Source organism: Ochotona curzoniae, unplaced genomic scaffold (genome assembly GCF_017591425.1).
Source record: "Ochotona curzoniae isolate NIBS_2020 unplaced genomic scaffold, NIBS_Ocur_1.0 scaffold_2476, whole genome shotgun sequence".
Lineage (NCBI taxonomy): Eukaryota > Metazoa > Chordata > Mammalia > Lagomorpha > Ochotonidae > Ochotona > Ochotona curzoniae.
The window spans coordinates 1118647-1139831 of NW_024467095.1; the positions used below are offsets into that span (position 1 = coordinate 1118647).

At 54.4% G+C, this 21185-nt stretch overlaps 1 protein-coding gene across 5 annotated transcripts in view; it reads right to left on the minus strand.

Annotated features, from left to right (window-relative positions):
* Positions 1-736: 736 nt before the first annotated feature.
* CCDC136 (coiled-coil domain containing 136) overlaps positions 737-21185 on the minus strand; it is a 28265-nt gene continuing 7816 nt past the window's right edge. Inside the window, exons 5-18 of one of the 5 annotated variants that reach the window (XM_041002406.1) lie at positions 18851-19174; positions 16428-16539; positions 15418-15586; positions 14526-14666; positions 14072-14230; positions 13699-13869; positions 13180-13365; positions 11390-11584; positions 10754-10953; positions 9047-9521; positions 8492-8713; positions 7286-7567; positions 6355-6663; positions 737-1069 (exon numbers count right to left, since the gene is read on the minus strand). In XM_041002406.1, coding sequence (XP_040858340.1) covers positions 959-1069; positions 6355-6663; positions 7286-7567; positions 8492-8713; positions 9047-9521; positions 10754-10953; positions 11390-11584; positions 13180-13365; positions 13699-13869; positions 14072-14230; positions 14526-14666; positions 15418-15586; positions 16428-16539; positions 18851-19174 — 3056 coding nt within the window. In that variant the 3' untranslated portion in view covers positions 737-958. Of the gene's footprint in view, positions 1070-6354; positions 6664-7285; positions 7568-8491; positions 8714-9046; positions 9522-10752; positions 10954-11389; positions 11585-13179; positions 13366-13698; positions 13870-14071; positions 14231-14525; positions 14667-15417; positions 15587-16427; positions 16540-18850; positions 19175-21185 lie in introns of all 5 variants that reach the window. The other 4 variants (XM_041002407.1, XM_041002411.1, XM_041002409.1 and 1 more) reach the window with 4 other exon arrangements.

Genomic DNA, 21185 nt, shown 5'->3' on the forward strand with positions numbered 1-21185 from the left:
TCAACAGCAGGTGACTGGTGGCTAGAGTGGAGGCGAAAGCAGAGGGTGCTGGAGAAGAGGTAGGAGGGCGGTGGGCAGGGAGAGGCTGCTGATTGGGTTGGGATCCTAGACTTCATCCCTGCCTGCCTGTGCTTTCCAAGAGAGCTAGGAGACTGCAGTAGATTTACAGTCCATTCCTCCTTGCTTTTTACATGGTTTTGTATTTCAAGGAAAGGAGTAATCTTTAGAAGACATTGCTTATAGTGCATCAGTAAGACCAGTCTGTACCAGGGGGAATTCTAACCTGAGCAGAGATGGGGAGAGGCTTCTGCCAGCTGCTCTGGCTTCTACACTGAAAAGCTGGGCACAGCAGTTGGTTCACTACCTGTTGGTTCACTCCCCAAATGGCCTCAGTGGCCAGAGCTGAGCCAATCTGAAGCCAGGAGCCAGGAGCTTCTTCTAGGTCTCCATCATGGGGGCGAGGGAGGACAGGAGCCACCTCCCACCAGAGACCCCAGTCCATTGTATTTCTCCATGCTCAGTGGAATTCCTGGAGATAAGCAGAGACCAATCCGTGATCCATACAGCTCACAGCACAGGGAGCCGGCCTCACTTCTGAAGTCACCCGGAGGGCAACAAACCATGCCCATGAGCAGACCCCTGTGTGAGCGACCTGGTTAGAGAACTGTTCTGTCCTTTGTCTGGGTGGGAGGTGTCAAAGCGCTTAGGAAATGAAAAGTAACGCAGTCTCAGGTGATCTGGTTGATGTTTAATTACAAGGAACCCAGGTTCTTAGACAAGGCAGGAGGTGGGAGCCAGGAGCTCCCATAAGCCTGAGTGACTGAGGCTAAGGAGGGGGGCACACATGGGACACACAGCTGCGGGAGGGGCTCTGGCACAGTGCATCCTGCCCAAAGGCGAACGTGGCTGCTGCTGCTGCTGCTGGAGGTCTGCCTGGTCCACGGGCCCAGGTGTGCCATCACTCCATGAGGCAGAGCTCTGTCTCCTGCGGTCTCATGCTGGGTAACACATACAGAGCCGCGGCCGCAATAGCCAAGAACACCATGGGCTTCCACATCCCAAACATGTTCTGTGGGGACCAAAGCGAAAACGTGAGTGCCCAGCCGTCCCAACCCTTCCCTGAGTCAAGCACCAGCTGCCTACTGCTGCCCGAAACAGGTGCCCTGGGAGCACCGTGCATCAGCCTCTTACCTCCTGGGCAACCATGACACAATGTGGGCTCCAAGTCCTGACCCCACCAGACTGATAGCATGGCACACACCGGAGGAGTCCCCATGGCTGTGGCTGCAATTAGGCCTCCGCCTTCTCCCGGGGGAGGGGAGGATGGAAACAACTCCTACGCGTGGAATGCTCAGACTTCAAACAGGTGCAATGAGAAAGGGTAGGTTGCCAATAGGGCAACGGCGAGTCCCCTTAGACCCTTGAGAAGAGGGCTCATTGGCGTTATAAAGAAGGAGTTCAGAGGGAGGGGAAAGTGAAGGAAGTACAGGTCAGTAGGAGTTCTTAGGTGGTCCAAGCTGTTGCACCAGATGCAGCCAGTTCAAACCTGTTATTGGCCCTGGGTCACTGAAACCCCCCCATTCACAGGTGTGTTGACTGACTTGCTGGTGCATGTGCAAGAGTAAGGCTTTCCAACTGAGGGCCATGTGGGGAACCCTGCCGATCCATGGGAAAATGACAACACCATCAGATGATACCCAGAACAGCATCCTCTAGGAAACACCCATGTGGGGAAGCAGTTCCTGTTATTAGCTTTGTAACGGTCTCACTTGGATTCTGAGTCGTGAACTATGGCTCAAAACAATTTTAGGAAAAGGCAGAGTAGGGCCTTGTTTGCGCTAGAAACAGAATTTTTCAGAGAATAACTGCTCCGAAGAGAGGCTTCAAGTCAACAACCAAGAGCAGAGGACCTCCCAGATGTGGAGACCAAGTGACCGAGAGGAATGGAAGACAGGCAGCAGAAAGCAAGCAGCGCTGGAGGTGGGTGCTCAGGGTGGCTCCGAGAAGGGAGCTGGAGCCAAGACTTAGCCTCCCACAGGGCGAACGTGGCAGCGTGGTGGTCTCATGGCAGGAAGGGCAGAAAGCCACCTACGAGCATGAGTGCACACGCCACAGGTAGAGGCCCGAGTCTAACACAAGATGAGCAGCGGGAAGCTTTGGGATCCTGAAGGAGCACGTCACACCCAGGCTTGGACCACAGCCATGGAAACCATGCCTGCAATTCCACCCAGCTGTTTGATAATATTGGCCATGAACTCTGCAGGTAATATGCAAGATAAGAGCAGGAAGACAGTGTGGTCCTTTGTACGCCCTGTTAGGTGACCAAGGAGCTCAGTTAAGAAGCTGGGGCAACCTCACACAGGAAACCTGTTCCCCACTCGCACCCTGGATAAGGACAAGGAGGCGTGCTTGTCACCCCAAAGGACAATGGGAATAGTCTGAAACCGGAGGTCAAGGTGGAAACCTCTCGTAAATCTTCATAGGAAAGTTTTGTCAATGGATCCCAACATCGAGTCAGGGGCAGAAGGGGCAGAGGATGCACAGGGGCTTCCTAACCAACACAGCAGGATAACGAGTGACCCCTCAACGCTGACGGGCTGGTGTTGCATAAGCACAAAGGAGGCGTCTGCCCAGTGTGCAAAGCAAGAGGGGGTGCTTGGGGAGCCAGGATCAGAACTTCATCGGTAGCTCGGCTTCAACTCTCACAAGCCGACTCTCAGCTCTGTCTATACAGGGAAGACGCCTGCAGCGGCAGCTTGCTCGCAGGGCTGTGGCGAGGAGTAATTGGTTAATGCCTGTAACGTGACTGCAAGCACCCAGCTTTATGCATTATGAAGGTGCATGCTCTTTTCATGATTGTGTAGTGATTTGTAATCTACAAAATGCTTCTGCATACATGAACTCATCTGACCCTCCCAACAACCCCATGAGGAGAGCAGAGCTTACGCATCTTCCGCTGACATCTGAGGAAACTAAGGCTGAGATGATGCATTTTGCTCACAGGGGTGGAGCCTAGAAGATTCAGACTCAGCCCCCTTGGCATCTCAGCTCAGCAGGCTTCCTGGGCAGGGCTCTGCGGAATGTAGTACCCCCTTCACCAGCAGGTCTCTGCTCTCCCCATGACCTGGACTGGGAGGGGAGGCGCTGCCCAAGACATGTGCCAGTGACTGTACAGGAGAACCATAGGTAGAGAGAGAGCCCTGTTACTGAAGGGGTTAAAGATCGCCCACGAGGAATAACAGGAATGCCTTAAAAGCAAAAAGGAGAAGGGGATGCAGGTGGGCGAGGTGACACAAAAGAGGATAGAAAAGGAAATAATGGAAAGTGCTAGCAACAGATATCTCGGGAGTTGCCACTCTGAGATCAGGCACGTTCAGGGTGGTATGGCCGTAGACGACACGGGAGTTGCCACTCTGAACCCTACACTTCCCATGAAAATATAGGGCAGGGATGGAGTGGAGGGGCAGCAGGGGAAGAACGAGAGAGGAGTCAAAACAGGGCAAAGAGAGGCTAGCTTATGGGTTCCAAGAGACAGGCAGAACCCTAGGGCTCTCTCTGCCTTAGGCCACAAGACTAGTTCTGCTTCCTGGATAATAACCTGGTGCCAGAGCAGACCCCAGGAAGGAGGCCAGAGGCATCGGCCCTCTCTTCCACTCCGCTCCCCAGCAGTACCACACACGCTCCTGGGAAACCAAGCTTGAGATGCCGATTCAAATGGAGTTTGACCCCCAAGAGGAATAAACCAACTATGAAATACTTTCTGGCATTCTGTTCTGTTCTCTGGAAGCCAGGCGTCCTAGACCAAGGAGACATTCAGGACCAAATGTCTAACACGGTGGACGTCCTGTCTGTTTCACCGAGGCTGAGGGTCACAGCTCTGTGGAAGATCTTTCCTTGCACCCAGCGGCAGAGGGAGTCACCTCTGCCCCTCCAGCAGCAACAGAGGGCTCTAGAGTTAAACAAAGGCAAGGAGCCCAGGCCAGCCCTGCAGACAGATGTCAGCTCACTGGAAGCAGTCAGGCAACTCTAACAGTAGCAACAGTTGCTGGGAGTATCCTAGTTTTTCCTAGCCAGGGATAGGAACTCAAACCGTGCCTCTGGGAAGCATATTCCAGATCCCTGAGACTTGGGAAGACTCTCAGAGAAGTTACCAGGCTTTGCAGTAGCCCGAGGAAAAGCCAGGACTAAAACTCAGCCCCGAGCACCAGCTCTTGTCCAATGGCAAAAGAGGCGAGCAGCTGAGAGAAAAGGGAAAGAGGGAAGCGATACCAGTACCTGTGTTAGGACGACGTCTCAGCCCACCAGCACCAGAGCAAAGCCGAGATGACCACCAGACCTACAAGAGGCAAGGAGAAGATGGGGGGCTCGGGGACAGGGGGTGGCTGCAACACGTCAATGAGGAAGAGGCACGAGGAGGGACCAGGAGATGCAAGGTGGCATAAGGACATAAACACACGAATCCAACAGAGAATGAAGATGAGAAACAAAGGGAAAGAGAAAGCAATCCACAGGTTAAAACCAGATAGATTCCAGCTCTGCCCTTGGGCCCGGGGCCTGGTTCCAGCTCTGCTCCCAGCTCTGCTCCCTGGGCCCAGGGCCTGGTTCCAGCTCTGCTCCCGGGCCTGGAGCCTGGTTCCAGCTCTGCTCCCGGGCCTGGAGCCTGGTTCCAGCTCTGCCCCCGGGCCCAGGGCCTGGTTCCAGCTCTGCTCCCAGCTCTGTCCCCGGGCCCAGGGCCTGGTTCCAGCTCTGCTCCCGGGCCTGGAGCCTGGTTCCAGCTCTGCTCCCAGCTCTGCCCCCGGGCCCAGGGCCTGGTTCCAGCTCTGCTCCCTGGGTCCGGGGCCTTTCGACTGGTGGCCCTCAGGGGCTGCCAAATGGAAGGGGCTGAGTAGGTGCTAGGTCCAAATCAGGTGGCGAGTTGGACTCTCCATCTTGTACACTTCTCACGTCTTGTCCAGCTGCAGGCACCTGCTCCTAGACCATCCTTGTGGGTCTATCATGCTGGCAAAGCAGAGCTCCAGAAAGCAAACTGGGCTTCCGCCAAGCAGCACTGCACGCCCTGCTCCCTGGTCACTCTAGTACAGCCGGGTTTTGCGCCAGGCCACCTGTCCAGGCTAATTTCCAAGAGTCTCAGTATCTTGACCTCTATCTAGGTCCTGTGACCCATCAGGAGTTAATGCTATCACTGTGAGACAAAATACATTAAAATAAGCCAATCAAGGAGAAGGGATAATTCTTTGTAACAATCTTCCAGAGAGAAACAAAATGTGCAGGTGGCAACAGGTGTGTGTAGAAATGCCTTAGGGCACGGTGGGCGCTGGGAATGCCGTTAACCTTGATGTACAAAAATCAGGTCTGGCTTTAGAAATGTGGCATGCACAGTAAAAATAAAACCGGTGAGGCTCTAAGCCAGGATGTAGTTAAATATGATGGTTTCAAGGAAATCCATCTCAAGGGGAGCGTCCCTGTTACTTTGCCAAAGTGAGGCTCTTTGGCCGCAGGGTAACAGCAAAGTGCACACAGGGTCCTTGGCCATGCTGCTTGAATTGCTGGAAAATTCCAGATATCCCTCAAGTTGATGGGGTAATCCCACCACAAGAGAATTCTTTTATTTCCCTGTTATCAGAAAGAAGCTGCATGGGAACCAGGGACTCACTCAGAAAGCTCTGAGTTGGACTTACTCAAACTCCTACACTCAGTTAGCCCCAGGGTTGGAAGTCGGCTGGTGCACGTAGGCACAGAGGTAACAGCTGTTAAAACACGGAAGCACTTCTGAACAGGTGGCACATTACCCTTGCCATCTGGGGACCTCTCCCTTGACAGCCTCCCCCCAGTCCCTCAAAGATCCAGCAACTCGAGGGTGGGGGTGAGGCTGGTCCCCTCAGATTGGTCAATGTCCCTGCCTGTTGGACAAAGACTTTGACCATCATTCCTTGGCACTTCCAGTCTGCGTGTTCAAGTCCTCAAGTCTACAAAGGCACTGCCCGCCTCACCACACCCTTCATTGCAGTGACAAAGGTGAAACTTATTTGTCCAGGATGCCCAGAAGCACCCTGAGGGCCTCAAGTTGTCACCGTCCCTCCTTCAATGCCCTGTAAGAGAACCCTCTGAACGAGAAAGGTGTAAGTGAAATGACAGACTCCAACGAGCCACCTCGGCTCTGCTTCTGCATATTGGTCTACACTGGCCATTTCCTACAGAGTGACTGTCCTTCCCAGCTGCCCTCTCCGTGCCCTCCTGCCCAGGGGCCATCCTGGGGAGTGCTCTGGCCTCTTCTCCTGGGCCACCCCTCCACACCAGGGCACTGGAGCCTAAGGTCGTTTCTTCCCACCTGAGGCAGCCTTCGGCTGTGGTTACCTTTTTACTCTCAGAAAGTCTGAGCGGGTTGTCTTCCTCGGATGTCTCAGGGCGAGAGTCGCTGCTTTCCTCATCTTCGTCATCTTCTTGCTTGTCTTCCTCTTCTTTGTATTCTTCGTACTCCTCCTCCTCCTCGGTTGGTTTAATCTTAAGATCCGCTGGCTCAGTAGCTTGCTTGTCTTGGCATTCCTTTTTCGCTTTCCCTTCCAGTTCTCTCTTTTTATCCTCCTCCTCCTTCTCTTCTTCTTCTTTTGCTAGCTTCTCTAACTCCGACTGGCTGACCTTGTAGTATAGCACCACCTCCAGACTCTGTGGGGTGGGGGCAGGGGAGCCTGCTGTCACTTGGGAAGGGTCCTACTCTATCTAGGGAATGCTTCCCAGCAGTGAGAGTCAGAGTTAATGTCCTTAAACGTGATGGGGCATCCCCAGGCCTGGCCTCTTGGGGGACCTGGGCAAGCGCTGGGGGTTAAGCCACTCAGTCGCTGGAGCGGAAGGTTCTTGGGCTCTCCTCTTCCCATCCCTTCTCTCTCATTTATTGGTGCTTTTCTTGGGCAGATAGTAGGTGAGCGGGGAGCGGAGCCCAGCACAGGGGCTGTGGTCTTTTGGGACTGGATCCACACTTCCCAGGACACCACAGGAAGAGGGCACAGCAACTTTCCATGAAGATAGAGCTACTGTCAACACGTGACTGAGATTCTGGGACCTTTGCTTACAAATGCCAAGGGTATTCAAAATGGTCATAAAAATGAAACTGCGCATGGATTTCAAAAAGCAACTGGCACCAAACTAAACTTGTATTTTCCCTCTATTTGCCCACCAGCTGTTTGAAAGTCCTTGTACCTCAGCTGGCCATGGCAGTGATGGAAGGAGCTCTGCTTGTTGGCATCTGCCCTGCCCTCCTGCCTATCTGGCTGCCAAGTTGACCACTCACCTTTCTGGTCTCAAGGTTGTCCTCAGAGCTGTCCGAGCACGCCTTGGGCACCTTTTTAGTCTTAACCCCACTGGCGTTTTTGTTCACATTCTTGTTGCTGCTCTTTCCCTTGCTCTCCTTGGGCACGGTGGGCTTCTTCTCTTGGAGCCTGCCCAGCTCTTCCTGGCAGCACTGCAGCTGCCCCTCCAGCTGCTCCTGCACGGCCAGCAGCCGCCCCTGCTCATCCATGCTAGCCTGGTACTGCAGCTGCAGCTCCCGCAGCTTGGTCTGCAGTTCTTTGATCTGTTGGTAGTGGGGAGGGTGGTGCCCAGTTACCCAGAACTGAGTCTGGAGTCCAGGCAGGCAGCCTGGGCCCTGCATGAGTGTGTGTGTAGAAATCTTCCAATGAAAAAAAAAAAAAAACCCTGAAACTGCAGAAGGCAAAGCTCTGACACAGTGTTGCAAAGAGCTTTCCTCTAATTTGAGGCACCTGTTGATTTACATCTAACATGATTAAAAGAAATAGAGGACTTAAGTGATGTTATTTTTTACCAGGAAAAGAGCTATAGGGCTGCTAACCACCTCTCAACCCCGGGGATTTATCAATAACCCTTGTAATGGGGATTCTTCTCTCAGCCTGCCCATCTGTCTGTCTCCTGCAGGAAGTGTGCCGCGCACTCCTGTGATGCTCTAGCTCCTGCATTGCCTGGCCAGGGCAGCGGAAGTCACACCCAAGGACCTGCTCATCGGTCTGGGCTCCTGTGTGGGCTGCCATTTGAATACATATACACAGTGCCCCCCGCTATCACTGCTAGAGACGGGACCTTCTGTGCCCTTCCCGTGGGGGTGCAGCACTCTGCTTGGCACTATATGAGGCCACAAAGAAAGAAGCAAAGCCCCTGTCCTTGGGGTGTTTACAATCTGAGGAGACAAGGAAAAACACAAACATCGGCAAGTGAAAAAAGGCTGCTCTTCGGAAGTGCCCTGGGACTCCAGCAGGACAGAAGAGGCAAAGGAAAGAAGCAGTCTTGATGTCCAAGGCTGGTGGGCACGAGGGGACCTGGCACCTGGCCTTGGCCCTGCGCAGGTGCAGCAACCGCTTCCTAGGCTGTGGTCTGCCTGCTCAGTGCCCGAGCTCCTCTCGCTCTAGGGGCTCCCGGGGGATGCGTGGGGGGAGCCCTGCATCTCCAGCTCTAGGGGCTCCTGCCGGAGGAAGCCCTGCATTACCTCATTCTTGTCACTCTGGGAGGCCGAGGGCTTTTCCAGGCCCTCCATGCACTCCTGGAACTCCTTTTCGCAGGCATCCAGTTCTTCCCGAAGTATTCTCTGCTGTTCCAGCAGCTTGTTCATCTGCTCTTGCAGCTGGCAGTGCTCCTCCTCGCTTATCTGGCCCAGGGCCTGCACGGCCTGCAGCTTGGTCAGCACCTTGGCTACCGACTCCTCAAAGTGCTGTGGAGGGTGGATGGGCAGTGGCAGCACCCTGAGAGTGACCTGACCTCCGTCCCACTCTTAGGGAGGCCCTTCCCTGGATATGGAACTGGAGCTGTGCAGGGAGATGCTGTCTTTTCCCCCCCATCAAGAGCCCATGACTGTACTGATGAAGACCCCCGAATCCCAGGCCTCCAATCAGTGGGGGCTGCAGGGGCGGCGGAGCCGCTAAGGACAGAGGGGTCTCACTTCCTGCCAGCGGTCTCCCAGCTCAGCCCTGTTCCCCTTCCACCTGGCCCTGGTGATGCAGTTCATTGTCTTCCCCTGCCTGCCCTGTCCTGTGGCGCCTGTTACCTCCATGTCTTCAGACTCAGCCAGGTCCTCACTGGTGGTGCTGCTGCTGGCGTAGCTCTTGTGGTAGGTGTCAGAGCTGTTGTTGCTACCGTAACTCTTCTTGTAAGAGCTGTTGCTGCTGCTGCTGCTGGAGCGGTAACTCTTCCCGTAGCCCTCGCTGGTGCTGCTGTCATGGCTCTTGAGGAAGTTCTCGCTGCTGGCCTCCACGCTGTCATAGCTCTTGTGGAAGTTCTCGCTGCTGGGAGCCACGCTGCCATGGCTCTTCTTGTAAGACTCCAGGCTTGCCTTGGCAGCCGGGGACTGGTCTTGGAGTAGCTGCATCTCTTCCAGGCAGAACTGCAGGTCGGCCTGCAGCCTCTTGCGCTCCTCCAGGAGCCTCCCGTGCTCCTGCTGCAGGAGCACCTGCTCTGCCAGGCTGTCGCTGTACATCGCCTGCAGCGCCTGCAGCGCGTCCCTGAGTAACTGGGACTGCCGGGGTTAGGGACAGGGAGACAATACCATTACTTTGCACGTTGCAGTGAGCTGTGCTTCTGCCGGCGCAAAGGCCTGCGAAGTGCCTATCCCTAACTGGAGGGGTCAGTCTGCTGCCCATCAGGGAAACCCCCCAGGGCAGACATCCCCATTTCTGCTGGCTCCGGTATTGTGCTATTTCCCTCTGTCCTCACAGGAGCGCTGAGCAGGTCTCATGAACACCCTGGATCCTCACCCCTCAGCTTCTTTTCGGTCAGTGGACCCCTTAGCCCAAGCTTTAGGGTCAGTCTTCTCCTGATCCCAATTCTATAATCAATTCCTCGAGAGCAGAGGCCTACAAAGAATCCCTCCTCAGGAGACGTGGGTTCGGCGTTGAGGTCCTCTCTGAATCCCTACATCTCTTGCTCCAGCTCTCAGTGTGGCTGCTGGGCACGTCTCCCAGACCCCTGGGCCTGGCTTCCTGGCTCTGGATGCTCAGGGAACACCTGCTCAGCTCAGCAAAGACGTTGTAACTGGTGCCCACTTGCACTACGGGGCATGCAGCCTGCACGTCTGATGCGCTGCAGCAGGGCAGGCCTCACAGTCCTGGCGGCTGCTGCTCCCTGGCCCGCCCGGCTTGGGCCAACTAGCTGCATGAGCAGGTTGAGCCTCAGCTGGGACCATCTAGCTGCTCCTCCTTGCCAACACTGAGGCTCAGACTCACCTGTCTGCGGATCTCTGCCTTGCTAGTGTTTGGATGTACCCATTTCCTGGACTAAGTCTGACCTGGCTCTGTCACAGCACCCAAGTTCCACCCAGGGGAGCATGATCTGTCTGAAGAGACACTCGTGCATGGGAACTCCTCCCTTGGAAATGAATGGGCCCAATCTACCTCATGTAGCACACCACAAGGTCACTTCTCTGCTTGTAAGGAGAGGACAAGCCGTCCTGAGTCAGAGCACAGGAATCCCAGCACACATTCAAAGCACGTGCAGCTGATGGGACCACATCACCGGAGCAGAGCTCCAGCCCTCCAGGCCATCGCTGCTCCGCCTGAGTGTCCCCAGGGCATGGCCTCAGGTGAGCTCCACCAGCTATAACTAAAGCCGCATCTCAGGGAACCCTGGCTGGCGGAGGGGAGGGCTTTAGCCTCGTGCTACTGCTGGCCACACAGTCCTCCTAAGCCAGCCCCTCCTGCCTGGCCCCTGCAAGGCTGCCGGGCTCAGGGCTGTCCCCCTACATCTTGCCGGAGTTACCTTGTTTTCACATTTTGAGGATTCAGACCATTTGGGGTCATCAGGATTCTCCGTGAACTGTCGCAGTGCTTTGTGCGTCTCTAACTGCTCTTTCAGTATGCCTTCTTGGCTCTGGATCAGTTTTTTCTGCGCATTCTGCATGCCTTGGTAGAGCATCTGCAGTTCGCAAAGGTCCTGCAACTTTGTGAGTATATCCTGACTCTGTAAGGTGGGGCGGGAGGAAGGTGTTGAGGTGGCTAAGCAGCAAGCCCGGGGCTCCTGTGTCGCATCCCCGCTGGGAGCCCTTCCCTTCCACAGAGGAGGCTCTGTGCTGGCTGCGCCCCATCCGGGGCCTGAGCCGCTAACGGAGCAGCCATGACCTCTTCTGTCTGGATGTTTACAAAGGGCTTTCAGGTGCATCTTCTCCAAATGGCCAATATCTACAATATGAGATGCTGCACAGATTCCAGAGGTGAAAAGCCCTCATCGGCTCTACTGAGCTCTTTGGTTTTGGGGAGATCATTGAGAAAATAACGAGTGAGTGGTTGAGACAGGAAAATCGGTCAGGTCCCACCCTCTCACTGCCCCAGGACACCTACATGTCGACTACTTGTTGGAGCGGCCGCTGGGCCAGCAGTCGCCCTGTGGCCGCAGTTACCTTCTGGAGGAGGCCGCTTTTGGGCAGCGGGAACATGAGCTTGTGCAGCTCCTCCTGCAGCTGGCCCTGCTCCTCCTGCAACCTCTTCTGATCCTCCAGGAGCTCACACTGCTCCATCTGCAGCTGGCCCAGCTCCTTCTGGCTGGCCTTGAACTTCTCCTGCAATTCTGTCAGTCTGGACAGCAGCGCATCACACTGTAGGCGTAGTGAAGGAAGGGACAATTATTCTGTGGGGTGTACCTCCACAGGGGCCGGCCGAGTGCGTCTGCTCTCCGGCTGCTCGCGGTTCGCTAGGTCCCGGGAGACCCAGCTGCTCCGTTCACCCCAGGTGTACCGTGCCCAGGCAGGCCCGGGCCTGGATACTGAGGGTGGGAAATGCCACAGGGCGCTGCACTGCCACCCCTCCTGGGGAGGGCACTCAGGAGGGCTGTTTACAAAGCCCTGCTTTCTCAGCCCTCTCCCGTTCTAGCACTTTCCTTGGATGGCCCATTTTCCTACTCTGCTAAAAACACAGGCACCCATTACACTCACTCTCTCCAGGTGTTTTCAGTCCACATTGCGCTCCTTACTAATAAGGACTTAACAGCATCCTAAGTTTTCCTATTTTTGTTGTCTTTGTCATCTTTTAAAATCTTTTGAACAGTATCAGTGACCCTGCATACACGTGGGAGACCTGGAAGAAGATCCTGGCTTCAAATCAGCTCAGCTACGGCTGTGGCGGCCATTTGGGGAGGGGTAGTGAACCAGCAGATGGACGATCTTTCTATTTCTCCTTCTTCCTATACATTTGCCTTTCCAATAAAAATAAACAGATCCTTTAAAAAAAATTAGTGACTGCTGAATTTGAGTAGTTAAAATGAAATCATCCCATAATTCCCCAAACCTTCTAACATATCAGAAACAAATTCCAGTGGTGCCGTGGGCCTGGAGCCAAGCCAGCCCTGGGCGACTGCACCTTCGCCTCTCCCCAGCTGTTCCCACGAGGAGAGAGGGGATGAGCATGGGCCCTGGGCCCCCACGTTGAGTGAGAGCAGAGAAGGAGGGCCCAGAGAGGCAGCTGAGTGCAGAGCACCGAGGTGCTCATGTCCCCAGGCCTCTGGCCCAGGACGGCCTGCTGCTGCCGGCTGGGGGAGCTGCCAGGGGTTCCAGCACCACAGAACCAGCTCTGCCACCTCCAGAGACCCTATTGCCTTCTCTCCAACCTGCTTCAACGCCTTTCCATGTCCTGTTGGTAGCCAGGAATGGAAAGTGCTCAACAGGGTGTGAGAGAACAGCTTTTATGCTCTACAGAGAAAGGAAGTGCGAGCAAGGCTCTACTGATCCCTACCAGCATTTATTCCTAACAGGAAGTGACAATAGTGTGTTCCGCCAAAGATACAAGAATCAAGCTTCAAAAACTGAACTACTCCAAAACCATAGAATAAGTCCTGGAAGAGCTTCCTTAGAGCCTCTGAACACCCAGCCAGCACTCCGACCGTGTGACTGCACCCAGTTCCCCCAGACACCGGCCCCTCCTCCTAGCTCCAACATTCATGGGTGTGTCCTGTCCTCTCCACAAAGAGTTAAGCTCACCAGTTCAATACCAGCAAACCAGCATCCACACAGACTCACGTAACGGACTGGGATCCACAGCTCCCACATCTAATCAGCTGTGGCTCTGGCTCAAAGTCAAGGTCAAGGACAATTGTGATTACAGGTAGCAGCAAGAGGCTGTGCCAGCTTCCTGGCTCAGGAGCCCATCAGGCCCCCTGGTGGGGCGACTGCCTCTCCTGCCCAGGAGCACAAGTTACCTTGTTGGCACAGGGGCCGTGGTCCGCGGGGAGTGGCTGGGTGCTCTTGAGTTCGTTCAGCTCCAGCTGGCAGAGCAGGTAGTCCTGCTCCAGCTGGTCATAGATGTGCTTCTGCCGCTCCAGCTCGTCCTTGCTTTCCTGGTACAGCCGCTTGACCTCATGAAGCTGGGCTTGAGTCTCTGCGTTCTGGGCAGGGGAGGCAGGCCTGGCCATCACAGGGCGGCAAGCCACCGCAGCTGTTCTCCTCCCAGGCGGGGGACCAGTCCACCCCACGGCCCCTCCACTCCCCAGCCCCCATCTTTGTCTCAGCTCCAGTGTCGTCCCAGCCAGGGATACCCAAGCAGAGCCATCCTTATGGGGCTTGGAACAGAGAATCCTGGGCGCATGAGGACGGGAAGGGACTGCCTTTCTATACACGACGCTGGCTTTCTGACTTGAGAGCAAAGGTCTCAAGAGCCCAGGACACCCCGTGATTACCTCTCCACCCTTTGGCTACAGCCTCTGGTGCAGCTTCTGTACCTTTTGCTCGCTCTCCCGGAAGCAGTCCACCATGTTCTTGAAGCGCTGCAGCTCTGCCTCGTGGCACCGCAGCTCCTCCTGCAGCTGCTGCTGCGCTTGCAGGAGCTTCTCCTTCTCCTTGGTGCTGTTCTGATACTGCAGCTGCAGCTTCTGGACCCGGCACGCCCACTCCTACGGGGGAGCAGGGAGCCCGGGGCAGTGCCGCTGCTGCCCGAGCTGGCCAGCTGCTGATGGCTGGGGGCGTCTCTCCTCCCTGCCCTCCACCTGCTGTGGTCTTCTCTTGGATGGCCGGAGGGTGCTGTCGTTTTAACTCTGCTCTCACCCTCTGCCTCCCATGACCCTGGGGCTCCGGGTGCCCTAGCTGCCCCCTCACCTTCTCGGCCTGGCTCTCCATAACTGTAGGTGTTGCAACCTTGAGCTGCCGGAGTTCACTCTGAAGCTGCAGCTGCACTTTCAGGAGCTCCTTCTGCTCGTCCTGGCTGGCATCATACTTTTGCTGCAGGGCACACAACCTGGTCTTGAGCTCCTCGTTCTGTGGCAGGTGAAGGGCATGGGAAGAACCATCACTCTCCAGACACAGCAGTCCACACCCTCCCACACCAAAATGGGGTTCTGTCCAGGACAGACATCCCAAGGGGCTCCCTGGGTCGAGCGGGAGGCACCCCCTCCAGAATGGCCACCATCCTAGTGTCGTGCTGTAGGGTTTTTCTCTCCCAGGGTTCTCCAGGGGGCTGTGGCCATGGCAGTGGGCTGGGAGCCGGTAGGGGAGGCCTTGGGCTCTGTCCCATCTTCTGGGGAAGGAGCAACGATGCGCATGGCTCACTCACCTGGACAAAGCTGTGAGAGGTCTGGAAGCGGAGCACCTCATTCTGTGCACACTTGAGCTCCCGCTGCAGCCGCCTCTGCTCCTCTTCCCCGACCCGGCGGTGATGCTGCAGCTGCAGCAGCTCAGTACTCAGTTCCTTACACTGTCGGGGGAATGGAGCACGAAGCTTGGTTAACGGCAGGTGCCACACACACTGCAGGACAGGCATGGGGCAAGGATGCATTCCTTTGATTGGAATGCAGTCATGGGGCTCTCCATGCCAGCAGAGATGTGTTCTGAGAAACACACAAGGCACACCCTACTGCCTGCCTAGGCGACCTGGTTTTCACATACACATGACTTCGTCTATTGGCCCTAGGCTCACAATAAACAAAACAACATGAGCTTAAATCTAGCACAAGAGGAAAACAATGAGATCCAGAGGTGAAGTACACACAAGTTGCCTGAGGCTCCACGACTTATAGCCAGCTCTTCTGCTAGGGAGAGGAACTCACTCTAAAGTCAGTACATGTGCAGGCAACACAGCCATTGTTTGTCAGTAGCACGTGCCACATACTGCACGCAACTGCACTGCCACCCCTGCGTGGTGACTGCAGGGCAGGAGGTCCATCCACAGCAACACTGCCACGAGCTCTGGAGGGACGTGTCTCCCGATGAAAACAGGATGTCTACAATGCCCCTGGGCAACATCTTAGCTCCACCAGAACCTCACGGGTCACCCACTATAGGTGCAGCCCACCGCTCACCAAGCACCGCCACACGGCAAGTTGGCGAGACCCCTGGCTACTCTCTACGGCCACATCCATCAGGGCCTCCCTTCAGCGCTGTGTCTACCCCAGGCCAAGGGAGGGTAGGAGAGGGAGAACTGGGAGGGGCCCGCCTGCTCTCCTCACCTTGTTCTTCATTCCATACACCTGCTCCTCAGCACCCAGGAGCTGCTGCCGCAACAACTGTAGTTCAGGATCCGGCTCTGGGAAGTCTACTTCGAAAGTCTGGGATTCTGTTGACATCATGGTCTTCAGCGGTTGGGACTCCAGCCACCTCTCGGTTGCTCTTCGTGTCCTGAAATCCAGAGTCCCAGAGCCATGATCGTCGGGAACCCGAGCTGGCATCACCAGCTGAGTGGGCACTGATGCCTTCAGCTTCAGCCAGGAGAAAAAGGACCCTTTCGCTATGATTTACCTCTCAAATAAACACTGAGAAGATGACAGGGCCTCCAGGACCCCATCTGCAGAGGCACGTGGGCTTCGGAGCCTCAAGGCTAGGTCTGACATCAAGCCAACTGCAGCCTGGCTCTACTAAGCCATTAGACCTAATCAAGTCTGTGTGGACAACACAGGAATCTCTTCTAAATGTACTCTCACACAATGTAAAAACAAAAACCACCTATCAATAATGGGAGAAATCTAACTTTGAAAGATAAGAGTCGCAAGGAGAGAGGGAGAGTCAGAAGGAAACATCTTTGATTCACTGGTTCACTTCCCAAATGGCTGCAATGGCCAGCACTGGGCCAGGCCAAAGCCAGGAGCCAGGAGCCAGGGACTCCATCCAGATCGCCCACGTGAGTGGCAGAGGCCCAAATGCTTGGAGCCATCTTTTGCTGCCTTCTCAGGTACATTAGCAGGGAACTGGAGCAGGGAGAAGCTCAGACTCAAACTGGTGCCCACATGGGATGCCGGCATCACAGGTGGTGGCTTTACCCACTATGCCACAATGCAAGTTCCAAGAAAGCTAAGGATTAGAACCCACTCAGCTGTAGTGTTGGCTTCCTATGCCTATTCCTAGGTGGCCTCTGTGGCCTTTGGGTGCCATGGGAAGGACTGGGTCTCTAGAATCAAGCACCTGCTCTTAGAGATGCCCAAGGCAGTCTTGCAAACCCCCAAGCCCTGTCCCCTGGTTGTACCTCTCGCTCTCGAGTTCCGCAAGCTGCCCTGTGAGGCTGCTGTTGCTCTCCTGCAGGGCCCGGTACTCCTCGTTCAGGAAGTGGTAGCGTTCCTGCAACTGCTGCAGTTCTTCTGTGGAGGACAAGCAGAGCAAGACGAGCCCCTTGTGGGAGTGGGGGGACAAAGCATCGACAAGCACCCTCCCCTAGGGCCTCCTGCCTGGAAGCCTGAGCGCTTGAGTCACAACAGTCTCACTTGCTTTGGAAAACAGGCCAGAGGTCCCACTCACAGAGGCTTGGGAGACAGACAGAGTCTGGAAAATCCTGATGTCACAGGCTGGCTTCCAGACTGGCCCCAACAACAGCAGGGTCTTAAGTTTTTAGGGCCTTTGGGATTTTAATTGGGTGACTGCATCAATGCTTGCTGTCTGATTCAGTGTGTCTGTGTTTTCAAACAAAAAGCAGAGACCTGAGCTCTGCTGACACTGGTGCCTGCAGACACCCGGTCCATGTTGGAGCTGCCCTTCTTCCTTTATCACTAGATCCACTCTTTGGTCTTCAGGTGGTCAACAATTCATCTGAATTATTTTTTTAAATAAATGCAAGCCTTATTTTTTTTAAAGATTTATTATCTAAGGCAGAGAAAGACAGATTTTCCATCTGCTGGTTCACCCCCTAGAGTCACAATGCCCAGGGCTGGGTCAGGCCAAACCAGGAGCTTGGAATTCCATCTGAGTCTCCCATGTGGGTGGCAGGGTCCCAAGTACCTGGGCCACCCTCTGCTGCTTCCCCAGGCCATAAGCTGGGAGTTGGACAGAAGCGGGGCAGCCAGAACTCAAACTGATGCTCTATGGGACGCTGGTGTCACAGGAGGCCGCTTAGCTTGCCGTGCCACGATGCTGGTCTCTCCAATGGGCCTGCATTCCCCGCATATCACCCCAAGCTTCAGGTCAGGGGTAGCAGAACTGCCCCACCGACCCTAAGGACAAGTTGGTGATTATTTTTTAAATGCTGTCATGAAGTGAACATCCCTATGTTTTGTTCTCCCATGACTAAGAACTATATCTCTTAGAACACTAATTCTGTTTATGAAGCAAGGCCTATCTTACCCGAAGGGAAAATCAAGACTCTTGATGTCATTTCTAACTTCTCCTTTTCATTCCAATCAGAGCCCTTAGGCCACTGCAGATGACCACACACGGGAGGCAGGCCACTGATGTTTAACGGAAGCCAACTGTGTGACGAGCACACCCCTCGTGATGTCAGCCTCCGCCAGCTGGGTGTGACTGCTTGCAGTGTGCCAGGCTGGAGGACTCAGCCCTCCAGTCAGCCCTGGAGCAGCTTGCTTTCTTCTTCTTTCTTTCTTTCTTTCTTTCTTTCTTTTTTAAACAAACTTGGGGTTGTAGAATAACTTTACATTTAGGAAAAGACCGCAGATAGTGGAATTCTCTGAGAGTCCTCTTGTGGCTTCCCCAAGTGTTAACATCTCACATTATTACCCTGCTACCTGTTCCCTAACTAAGGACCCAAGGTTTCACATTACTGTAAACTGTGGGCTTGATTCAGGTATCTCTACATTTCCCCACAGCCCTCTTTCTGTTCTAGAATGCCACCTTGCCGTAAGGGTTCAGTAACCATATTTGAATTTCATACTGCCTCCGCCCAGATACAGAAGTGGAGGCTCCAGGAGAGGTGACAGCCACACTAAGTTCATTCTGTTGAAGAGTGGCGCCGTGTTTCTGTGTTCAAGCCAACTGTGCTCTGGCCCAAGCCTTTCCCGCTCGCCAGCCTCCATGGCCCAGCACCACCGGCCAAGGCTCTTCTGGGAAAGCTTGAAGGTCTTTGAGGCCTTGTTGACGGCCTCTGCCTTGACCTGGCCAAATCCAGGGCCTCTATTGTTCTCAGCTCATAAATCGAGTCCCAGCAGAAAGGCACACTCACTGAAATAACAAATCCTAGCAACCAGCTGGGAGGCTCAGTGGCTGCAAGCAGAGTGCAATGCCATGACTGCCTGGAAGACTAGAGGCCGTCTTCTCCCTTCCAGCTTCTGGGTACTCTGCTCAGTTGCCACGGAAGCTTTCCTTGGCAAAGGCTCCAGCAGCCTAAGAAGGAGCACTCTGGAGCCCCGGAAACAGGATGTGGCCAGGCAATGTGCCACGATGCCAGAGCAGCGGGAAGGTTCCCAAGGTGACTGGTCTCCCCACCCCCACCCCAGACCTGGACAACATCCCGGGAAGGCCTTCCCCGTGATCAAGTCAACCAAGACACATTGGTGATGAATCTGTAGAATCGGAGTGCATTCTCTCCCTTAGTGTCTCAAGTTCAACCTGGAGGGCGTCTTCCTAGAGGTTCCCAATCCATCGTCTAAAACCACCCCTCTCCCCACCTCCCTCCACGCGAGCTCCTCTCTCCTGCTGGACCAGGAGGAGGACTTGCTCTCATACCTTGCAGCCCAGAAAAGTCAGAAAGACTTAAGCTGTTGGAAGGGTCAGAGCCCTTCATCTCCATTTCGGCGCGGAGGGTGGCGATCTCCAGCTCGTAGTCTCCCCGGATGCGCTCCATGTCATCAAGTTCATTCTGCATCCGGCAGAGGTCCTCCTGCAGCGACGCCATGTCACTTTCATGCTCGCTCGCTGAATCTGCTGCTGCCTGTCGTAGGTTATGGATCTCAGCCTGGGCCAGATGTAATTCCCGTTCTATTGCCTTAAGCTCACTTTCTTTCTCTCGCTCTAACAGGGAAATCTCCTCCCGCAGATGTCGCAACTCGCCTGTAAACCCAAAGATGCAGACAGTCAAGAGGACAAGGCATCTATCACCCTCTAGATGCACAAAGCTAAAAGCAGACTCTTGGATTGTCTGGCTAGGAATAGCAGGAACAGAGTGACTACATGTAAGCCATGGAAGGAACAGATTTCAGAGAGAAAAAACAGAGACAGATCTTCCATCGGCTGGCTCATTCCCCAAATTCCCGTCACAACCAGGGCTGGGCCAGGCTGAAGCTGGGAACCCAGAACTCCATCCAGGACTCCCACGTGGGTGGCAGGGACCCATGTACTTGAGCCATCATCTGCTCCCTGCCAGGGTATGCATAAGCTGGAGCAGAAACAGAAGACCAATGACTTGAACCGGGTACTCCAACTTGGATGCAGGCATTCCAAGTAGCAAGTGAACCATTACATCAAAATGCCTACCTTGTGGGACAAGAGTGGACCAGCCTGCTGCACATACTGCAGTGTATCCAGGGCTGGGGGTGGGCCTAGTGGGAGTTATCGGGGGTTGCTCTGACTAGGCTGCAGTTCCTGCTGGTGTGTATAATGGCAGAGTATGTGGTGCGCAGGGTTAGGCTGGACCACAGCATCCACTGATTTGAGTATGAAATGAGACTGGAGACAGAACTGACCAGGTGACTGTAACTACCAGTATGTGTGTGCAGGCTGATGTGGGTGATGAAGTGAGTCGGACCCCACACTGGCCGGCACACACAGGAGTCAGTTCTGGGGTCACCTCTGGCGAGGTTTCTTTGGGGACTCCCTCCCAATTGGATCCCTGGACTTAGACTCCAACCACAGGTAAGACCACAGGATCTATGGTCTGATTGTGGAGTGCATGTGTCAGAACTGGGTCTCCTTGGTTGCTGAGGCCTGTGCGGTGGACAGCATGCCCATTTGCTCATGGGGGTCATGACAACCAGTTCATTGAGGCCTGCAGCTGATGTCTAGTAGCATAGAGGGCAGAACAAATTGGACAGCTCTCCTGGACTGGTATCTGGGCAAATCAAGACTTTAAGGTGGACTATGTCAGTCAATGGACCTTGGAAAGATTTCCTCAACCTTGGAGTAACGAAATCAACAGCATTTCAGAACTATCAAAACCACTCACGCAGTATGCTCAGAACATGCTCCACCTTGGGGGCCACGGAATGACATCAGGTGGGCTTCCCCCATTCTTGGGGTTGCTGGGAGAAGTCCCTCCCCTGTTCTCTCTCTAATTTCCCCAGATACCAGAAGGAAAAAGAGACTGGAAGCAGTTTTCTCATTCACTTTCCCCCATTCCTCAAACTTCCGCACCCTACCTGGAAGTCCACATGGGCATGTATCTCTCTCAACCATGCAAACATCATCAAAAATAAAATGAAAGTATTAAAAATAATTAAATGCCTATCCCTAATTTACAGTATGTTACTGATGCCTGAGTTCTTTTAAAAATTCTCTAGCTAGAAAAAAATTCATGAAAATGATGTTCACCATTTCAAGGTGGTAACTTGGAAATTACAACAGCTCAGAGATCCCATGAACTTTCCATGTCAGGACAAGATCCAGAACAATCCCAGCACAAATCCAAATGTCACTTTATGATGACCAAGCACTGAGTAGTCACCTAACCGCCAACTGGGAATGATTTTTAGAGAGCACACAGTCTCAAAGGAGAGTGGTGGGTCGGTACTGAAGTTAACGACATGTCACATAGACGGGAAGACGAGCTGTGGGACCTGCGGCATTCTCTAATTCTTGCCAAAGGTCTTCTCATGCGAGGTACAGAACACACACGCACAAACAGACCTGGGAAAGACCTGCCCCCCAGCCCCCACGGGCCTGTTTCTGGGGGGTGGAACAGCACCAGATGGAGGGTATTTTACTTTCCCCATCTTCTTGATCTGCCCTGTTTGAATGCTGACAAAACCTGTATTTCAGAACATACAGAAAAGTTGCAGAGAAAAATGCGTCTGAGCTCTCTATACGAGCAGCAGCTCAGGGCTTCTGCCCATCTGGGATCGGCAGA